Source organism: Peromyscus maniculatus, chromosome 22, assembly GCF_049852395.1.
Source record: "Peromyscus maniculatus bairdii isolate BWxNUB_F1_BW_parent chromosome 22, HU_Pman_BW_mat_3.1, whole genome shotgun sequence".
Lineage (NCBI taxonomy): Eukaryota > Metazoa > Chordata > Mammalia > Rodentia > Cricetidae > Peromyscus > Peromyscus maniculatus.
The window spans coordinates 10,837,947-10,847,428 of record NC_134873.1 but is presented as its reverse complement, the minus strand read 5'-3'; the positions used below and the strand labels follow the sequence as shown (position 1 = coordinate 10,847,428).

Below are 9,482 nucleotides of genomic sequence, written 5' to 3'. Positions count from 1 at the left end.
GGAGAGCTTGTGTCTACTGGAACAGAGGGGGATGGAAGCAACATAGAGCTGGAGTCAGAGATGGGCCTCTAGTCCTGTGGAAACCTTAGAGATTCCTCCTTTGGGGAAATTTCTTTAAGCTGTTTCCAGCGGGTTTCATATTCTCCAAGCTGTCTAAGTCTGAGGAAATTAGGTCTCAAATCTCTAACTTAGGTACATGATCAACTTGGATGTTGCCCAAGGTGGGTAAACTTTGCCTATGGATCAGTTCTGGAAAGTTCCACAAATACACATATGGTAAAAGCTCAGATGACCAGCCTGTGGGAGGTGGTAACGTGGTTTCCAGGGCTGGAGAGATGGCTTAGTAGTTGAGAGGACTCGCTGTTCTTGTAGAGGACCTGAGTTTGATTCCTAGCACTCACACTGAGTGGCCATCTGACCATTGAACAGGTATCCACCATGTTCTCTCACTGTGAACCTTCCCTTCTTGATTACCTCAGGTGGCTGAAAGCTGACTGACATACATCAAATCTCAACTCAAAACATCTACAGTAAAAGGAACCTGGCATCTCCTTTTCTCTCTTTCCCCAGGCTGCTCACTCTCTCTCTCCCTCCTCCCCTTTTACCTTTCTACCCACAAGAAATAATTTGAAGCTGGGTGGTGGTGGCGCACACCTTTAATCTCAGCACTTGGTAGGCAGAGGCAGAGGCAGGCAGATCTCTGTGAGTTCAAGGCCAGCCTGGTCTACAGAAAAAAAAAGAAATAATTTGAAGGATGGAGAAATGTCTATTAGAAGTACTACTCAGGTGGGCATGGTAGCACATGCCTTGAATCCCAGCACTTGGGAGGCAGAGGCAGATGGAACTCTGAGTTCAAGCCAAGGCTGGTTTACAGAGCCAGTTCCAGGAAAGCCAGAGCTACACAGAGAAACCATCTTGAAAGACAAAAATAAACACTAGTGAAAAGTACTGTTTTGGTTTGAATAGGAACGTCCCCCACCCTCAAGGTTCATAGATTTGAACTCTTGGTCATTAGGGAGTGGTGCTGCTTGACAGGGATTAGGAGGTGTGGCCTTGTTGGAGTGGGTGTGGTCCTGTTGGAGTGGGTGTGGCCTTGTTGGAGTGGGTGTGGCCCTGTTGGAGTAGGTGTGGCCTTGTTGGAGTGGGTGTGGCCTTGTTGGAGTAGGTGTGGCCCTGTTGGAGTAGGTGTGGCCTTGTTGGAGTGGGTGTGGTCCTGTTGGAGTAGGTGTGGCCTTGTTGGAGTGGGTGTGGTCCTGTTGGAGTGGGTGTGGCCTTGTTGGAGTGGGTGTGGCCTTGTTGGAGGAAGTGTGTCACTTGGGATGGACTCTGGTGTTTCAAATGCTCAATCCAGGCCCAGTATCTCTCTCTTCCTCTTGGCTGTTGATCCAAATGTAGAACTCTAAGCTCCTTCTCCAGCGCCATGTCTGCCTGCACACTGCCATGCTTCCTGCCACACTGACTGTCTTAGTTAGGGTTTCTATTGCTGTGAAGAGACACCATCACCAGGGCAACTCCTATAAAGAAAACATTGAATTGGGTGGTTTACAATTCAGAGGTTCAGTCCATTAACATCATGGTGGGACATGGTGGCATGCAGGTAGACATGATGCTGGAAAAGGAGATGAGTATTCTACATCTTTGATCTGCAGTCAACAGGAAATGAACTGAGACCCTGGTAGTATTTTGAGCATAGAAGACCTCAAAGCCTGCCCCCACAGTGATAGAGTTCCTCCAACAAAGCCACACCTCCTAATAATGCCACTCCCAACAAACTTAGAGGGGGGGCAATTACATTCAGACTACACACTGATAATGGACTAAACCTAGAAACTGTAAGCCAGATCCAAATAATGCTTTTCTTTATAAGAGTTGCTGTGGTCATGGTGTCTCTTCACAGCAGTAGAACACTGACTAAGACAAGTTTTAGATACTCTTGCTGAGAACGTAAGTTTAGTTTCTAGCCACCAACACTGGGAAGCTCACAACTGTCAGCAATGTCTAGCTCCAGAGTATCTTGCTCTCCTTTTTGGGCCTCTGCACTCATGTGTTCAAACACACAATTGCACACACATATGTAAAAACGTGAAATAAAATCTTTCAAAGGGAACCATCTGTGTATCAACTTTGTGTTAAGAGTAGGTACATGAGGGGTTGGAGAGATGGCTGCTTTTTCAGGGGACCCAGGTTTAATTCCAAGCACCCACATGCAGCTCACAACTGTCTGTAATTCTAGTTCCAGAGGTTCCAACACCATCACACAGGTATACACACAGGCCAAACACCAATGCACATAAAATAAAAATAAATAAATGAATTTAAAGGCCAGGTAAATGAGTAAAGAGTTTATGATATAGGGCTAGAGGTGTAGTTCAGTAGTACAGGGTGCATGAAGCCCTGGGCTTTATCTTCAGCATCATAAATAAAAAAATGTATATAAAAACTGTGTGTATGCAGGTACACAGTGGAATACTATTCAGCTGCAAAAGAAGGAATCTTGTCACTCACCACAATATAGATGAACCCAGAAAAGGTTATGTTAAATGGAAGAAAAGAAATGCCACATAATCTTAGTTACATATGACATTGGAAGAGGTTGAGTTAATAAAAGCAGCAGTTGAATGGTAGTTAACAGAGTTTGGCAAAGGTGTGACTTGGAGGTGGTCAAAAGATTTAAATTCTCAGTTAGAGAGGCGTAAGTGGAAGAGATCTATTATATAACGTGGTGTAGTTAGTGGCAAAAATCACATTCTTTTTTTTTTTTTTCCTCCGAGACAGGGTTTCTCTGTGTAGCTTTGGAGCCTGTCCTGGAACTCACTTGGTAGTCCAGGCTGGCCTCGGACTCACAGAGATCCGCCTGGCTCTGCCTCCCGAGTGCTGGGATTAAAGGCGTGCGCCGCCGCCCGGTAAAAATCACATTCTTGAAAGTTGCTGGTCCTGGAAAGATGGCTAAGGGCATTTGCTACTCTTGCGGAGGACCAGAGTTCAGTTTCCAGCACCCATGTGAGGTGGCTTACAACTTCCAACTCCAGGGGATTTGATGTTCTTTTCTGGCCTCTGCTGGCACCTGTACTCACATGTCCACACACACACTTACAAATAAAAGTAAATTTTAAAAGGGAAATTGCTTAGAAAGTCCTGGCACTGTGCATTTGTCCCCTTGTTTAATTTAGTTACTCTAAAATATATGTAGACTTTAAAGTATCGTGTACATAATTTTTGTCAATTAAAAATGGTTTTAAAGATTGTGTTCAGGGCCGGAGGCATAGCTCAGTGGTGGAGCCCTTGCTTACCCTGTACCTGATACCGAGTTTGATACTCATCACCGTGAAAAAAGAATTTCTACAGTAACAACTGCAACCATCAAAGTCAGGTTTCAGATTACTTAAAATGACACCATTCAGTTGATGATAGCAGAACCAGGCAGGCGAGAACAGGAGACAGTTTAGCTTGAGTTCTCCACCTGCTTTTGGGTTATGTACCCCACCAACAATGCACCCAACAGCCAAATTCCTTTCTCTGCATGTTTTATGCACACATAGCCCTCTCCAGACTGCACCCAGCAACCTCAGACTCTCCTCCAGTCCCACCCACATCAGAGTACATGCCCTCCCATCTTTGAACAAGGCTGTAAGTTTCCCTGCCGCAGCTCACAGTCACAATTAGACAATTTCATTCAAGTATATTATTCCCAGCATTTTTTGATTTGAAGAATAGAGGGCCAGTCCAGACTGAACTGGTTTTGGGTACATGCACAGTAAGGCAAAACTATATCCTCTAGCAACGCTTCAAGAGACTCTTCTATTCCCCATGTTATGCCCATGCATAATTGGGTGCATATGTGATTAAAATGATGCAGTATGGGAAGGGACATGTGTAATAGAGAAATGATGATATAACTTGATCTATGAGAACTGCCCAAACTACTCCCCTTAGTAAGCAGACTCCTCTTGAAACCCATAAAAGGGAGCCCCAAACAGTAACGGGGGCTCTTAGTACTCTTGCTAATGTGGCTCGCTGTCAGTCTTTGCTCTGAATAGTTTTCTTGATTTTTCTACAAAAAATCAAGTGTGAGCCCTTGTTTTCAATTCTTGGGATTAGAGACCAAGAACTTGGAAACATCTGGCCCGGACTCAGACCACCGCCTTGCTTAGTCGGCAGAGTGCTTGAAGAACCTGGAACATCTGGCCCAGACCCAGACCACCGCCTTTGCTTAGTCCGGTATTTGATCCTGAGCCCAGCAGAAACTGGTCATGCTGGTGCACACCTGTAATCACCGAACTCAGGAGGCAGATGCAGGAGGATGAGGAGCTCAAAGCCACGCTTGACCACACGCGAGTTCCAGGCCAGCCTCGGGTACAGACCGTCTCAAAACAAGACAAACGAACGAACAACAAGCAATTTCTTGAGGCCACACACGCCCACAAAGTCTGACTGTTACGTGCCTCCATCTCTCACTGGACCTATTTTCCCTTCGTTCCCCTTGATGAACATTTGCATAGAATGTGTTAGGGGCCAGGTTCCCTGTACTTCTCCTCTAGTAAGTAGATGAAGCTGGTAGTGGTATACATCGGTAATTCCGGAACGCCTCAGGTTGGTGCAGGGGGATCCCTGGGCTACAAAAAGAGACCCTGCCTCAAAACAAGACCCCCATTAATATCATTTCAATATTATCTCCCCTAACCTCAATATCATCTCTTTCCAGTGAGGTTAGGGCTTTTGCTCTACTCTCTGCTACTCAGTTAGGTGTGCACCTTTATTCTCATTTATGCCTTTTAGTATTCTCAAAATTTGTTTACCATTGAATTTAATTACAAATTTTATTTTTATTTATTTTTGAAAAATTATTGCCGTATTTATTTATTTATTTATTTATTTATTTATTTAGTGTGTGGGTGGGGGGTAATCCTTACCAGGGCCAGCATGGAGTCAGACTGCTTGGGGAAGTCAATTCTTTCCTCTCACCAGAGGATCACACTCCACTTGTGAGGCCTGTCAGCAATCACCTTCATCCACTGAGCACCTTGTTGGCCCATGGATTTTATTTTTTAATTTTTGGTTGACCATCTTCTTTGCTAACTTCACACACACACACACACACACACACACACACACACACACACACACACTGCATACTGTATGTTCTCACCACATCTTTTAAAAACCAAGCCCCACCCTTTCTTTAAAGTTTGTGTGTAGTGCTCATGTGAACACTGAGGTTGTTGAGGTTGAGAGGGCTCCTGGGATCACTCAGCTTATAAACACCCAGTGTCTCCTGTGTGTGTGTGTGTGTGTGTGTGTGTGTGTGTGTGTGTGTGTGTCTGTCTGTCTGTCTGTCTGTCTGTCTGTCTCTATGTCTATGTCAAGGGGTTGAACCTAGAGTCTTGCACAAGCTGGGCAAGCGCTCTACTGTTGAGTTCCACTACCAGCTCATCTTTTACTTTTTCTTTTGAGACATGATCTCACTAACTTGCCCAGGCTGGTGCTAAATACAGAATTCTCCTAACTCAACCTCCTGAGTAGTTGGGATTGCAGGCCTGCATCCCCAGGCCTGAGTCTAAATTTAGGTCTATTTTCACCATGTGGGGCCCCACAGATTCTCTCTGTGGGGATCTTTCCACAAATTCAATGCAAGGCCATTCAATTGTAAATATATCTCCTTGCTTTCCAAAGAACATTATTCTCCAGAAAGATGGTTGAAGTGGGATTAGAATGTAAATGATAGAACACAGGATGGGTGGAGATGTGCATAAAATTGAGGAACCTAGAAAGAGGCCGTATGGGCAGGGATGGCTCCGTGGGTAAAGGTGCTTGCTGCCAAGTCTGATGACCCGAGTTCAATCCCAGAAACCCACATACCTACCTACACACACACCTACACACACACACACACACCTACACACACACACACACACACACACACACACAAATAAATACGTCAATGAAAGGAACCATTGTGACTGGAAAAAAGAGGCTCTAAGGGAGCAGAGGTGGTAACATCTGCAGAGGGTGGGAGAGGGAGGGGAAACTGGGGTAGAAGGGTGCTGTGGAAAGAGGGAGGGAAGTGAGGGAGAGCGGGAAGACAGCAAACCAAAATGAAACATGTATGAAAATCCCTCATGGCAACCTATTCCTCTGTAAGTGAATTTGCGAAATTAGAATAAAAAAAAAGAATGAAAGAAAAGAGACTGCTTGGTTAGTGACATGGTTCCATGGTAGAGTACACACCTGCTGCCCCGGGAGAAGCTGAAGTCATCCTGGGCTACACAGCCTCAAAAAGGAGAAAGAAAGGAAAACTAGTGTCCTCCCAACCCAAATGAACAGAACATGGAGGAGGAGGAGGAGGAGGAGGAGGAGGAGGAGGAGGAGGAGGAGGAGGAGGAGGAGGAGGAGGAAAATAAAGAGATATGATGGTGACACCCCCCCTCCCAAGGAGTTGTGAGAGCAGTGGAGAGGTTAAGGCAGCTGCCATGAAGAGCAGCAGGCTCCTTGAAGTGGAAGCGTTCAGAAAGGTCATCAGCATACTTTCCCTGCTCACCAAGCCCAAGACAGGTCCAGCCTGTCTTGTTACTTTGCAAGACAGGGTTGGGATTTGAGTTTGAGGGTTTTGCAGTGCAAGGTCAGATTCTTCTGGGCTGCTGGGTGAAACCAGGATTCTCCATCACAAACACATTTGCAGCTGTCTTCAGTGGGTGGCTTGTGTTGCCTTATGGTGGTAGTTTTTGGACCATCACCACTGGGGGCTTTTAAAAGCACACAAAGAACTGGCCTGAGGACACATTTGGAGAACTACCCCATTGGGGACCCTTTTCTGTGACTCTCTCATTTGCACAAGTGTCCCCCAACTGCAGACCCTAAATAATGTTCCACATATGTCCTAACATAGAGTTTGACTCCCACCTTTTCATCTGTCCAGTCTACAGTTGGCCGCCCCTCCATTCTCCATTCAGGGAGGAGCTAAATTCCTTCTTCAGCCTCTTCCATCTTAGTATTCTCTGTCCCTCCCTCACTCACCAGAATGGCATCACCAAAGAAGGGTTCTCAGCAACCTTCGTTTTCCATCATCCACCAGAACAAACAGAGGTCAATGCTCAGTCCCCAAGAAGGGCACAGGAAGTTGTTCACTGTGACAGCTGGGATGAATCTGCTATCCTTGGGAAGAACTTAGATGTCCCCCCAAGCCTGGGGCAGATGAGTAGAAAGCCAAGGGCCCTGGCAGATATTTATAGTTGGGGGATCTTGGGAACTCCATCCCAAAGCTCCTTGTTAAGAAAGAGAATGCTAATTATTTTGTTCTTATTCTTGTCCCACATGACCTGTTCTCTGAGGGAAGCAGGTGATTTGGGATCATGGGTTATGTGTTGTTCAAATCTTAGATGATCTTTTAATAAAAATTGCAAAGCCAGATATCAGGGTGAAAGCTGAAAGATCAGAGAAGCAGAACAGCCAGCCACTAATTCTTACCTCTATGAAATCCTCAGCCTAAAGAGAGTGAGCTCCTGTTTCCTCATTCCTTATATACTTTTCTCTGCCCTGCCATATTATTTCCTGGGATTAAAGGTGTGTGTGCTTCCCAAGCAAAGGCATGAGATCTCAAGTGCTGGGATTAAAGGTGTGTGCCACCACTGCCTGGCCTCTGTGACTAATCTAGTGGCTGGCTCTGTCCTCTGATCCTCAGGCAAGTTTATTAGGGTATAAAATATATTACCACATTTCCTCTTTTTTGTCTAAAACAATAAAAGAAGATTATAACTAATTAAGAAAAACTATATACAATAAGTACAATATTTACAAGATATACAGTCAAGAATTACATTAACAATTATCAGTGTCCAGTCCATAAACATTTAATAGATTCAGAGAAAATACTCCATTATTTATCCTATTTTGGTGAGTCCAAAATGTAATGTTGTACCTAATTAACTAACTAACTTTCTTTCTCTTTTCTTTTCTTTTCTTTTTTGGTTTTTTGAGACAGGGTTTCTCTGTGTAGCTTTGAGCCCTTCCTGGAACTCACTTGGTAGCCCAGGCTGGCCTTGAACTCACAGAGATCCACTTGCCTTTGCCTTTCAAGTGCTGGGATTAAAGGCGTGTGCCACCACTACCTGGCTCCTAATTAACTTTCTATCCTAACTTGTATTACCAACCAAAAACTATCTTTTGATGTCTTTCAAACTTATACACTTCATACATCTTTTTTTTTTTTTTTGACTATTTAAGCAGTCTTTAATGAAAGTTGTGGAGGTCACACCCTACTCCTGCATCTTCTCAATCGTTTCTTCCTTGTATTTGCCCTTCTCCTTTCTGACTTGTCGAGACTTGGCTTTCTTTTCCAGGATCTTTTTGCGGTCTTTAGCAAAAAGCCTGGTGATAACCACCTTGCTGGGGTGGATGCCCACGTGGACGGTGGTGCCGTTGACCTTTTCTTGCTGCACTCGTTCGATGTAGATGACGTATTTCTTCCTGGACACTTGGACCACTTTGCCAATCTGCTGGCCTTTGTAGTGTCCTCGGACAACCTGAACTTCATCGTCCTTTCGAATGGGCATAGACCGAACATTGTACTTCTGCCTCAGCTCTTTGGAAAGGGGGGAAGACATGATCTTCCTCCGAATGTGAGAAGGTGTATTGAAATGCTGTTTGCGGTTCTTTTTTTTTTTTTTTTTTTTTGGTTTTTCGAGACAGGGTTTCTTTGTGTAGCTTTGCGCCTTTCCTGGAACTCACTTGGTAGACCAGGCTGGCCTCGAACTCACAGAGATCCGCCTGGCTCTGCCTCCCGAGTGCTGGGATTAAAGGCGTGCGCCACCACCGCCCGGCCTTTGTTTGAGGTTCTTGCTTCGGTCCGAAGTCACAAAGGGATTGAACTTCATTTTGGCGGCTACGACGCAGCGATGGCCGCAGGAGGAAAAAGCCACTTTATACATCTTTAGTGAGTTTCTTTTCTGAATTTATTAACAAGGAAAACTATAATTATTTTATCTTCAACTCCCTCAGAGACCCAAGAACGAAATAATATTATCTAAGTAAGCAGGAAGGGCTAACAAGTAACTTCCAAAAAATGTGAGAAATGACAGAACAGCTGGCTACCTGGACAGTCACCCAAGATTTCTCAGCAACATTGGAGCATCCATCTTTGGCCTATAGGACTAGCATATCTGATAGACTTATCTGTGAAGCAGGATTTTTTGTTTTGTTTTGTTTTTTGAGACAGGGTTTCTATGCATAGTTTTGGTGCCTTTTCTGGATCTTGTTCTGTAGACCAGGCTGGACTCAAACTCACATAGATCTGCCTGGCTCTGCCTCCTGAGTGCCGAGATTAAAGGCATGTGTCACTGCCACCTGGCAAAGCAGGATTTTCTAAAAGGGCCTTCCTACCTTGTCTTGGCAAGGTATGGCAGTCCTTTCTTTTGTGTCCTGCCTATCCATCTTAGACAGCATATTGTCAGCAGTCAAAGCAATGGCATTTTCTTGCCCAGTGGCTAACT

The 9,482-nt window shown here is 44.8% G+C and overlaps 1 protein-coding gene across 1 annotated transcript; it reads right to left on the bottom strand.

Annotated features, from left to right (window-relative positions):
- Window positions 1-8,234: 8,234 nt before the first annotated feature.
- On the bottom strand, window positions 8,235-8,902 carry LOC102903786 (large ribosomal subunit protein uL24-like). Its single transcript, XM_076559661.1, has 2 exons — window positions 8,826-8,902; window positions 8,235-8,642 (listed from the first exon to the last, which is right to left on the bottom strand). Exons 1-2 carry the CDS (start codon window positions 8,865-8,867, stop codon window positions 8,250-8,252), a joined length of 435 nt encoding a protein of 144 aa, XP_076415776.1. The 5' UTR covers window positions 8,868-8,902; the 3' UTR covers window positions 8,235-8,249.
- Window positions 8,903-9,482: the final 580 nt, after the last annotated feature.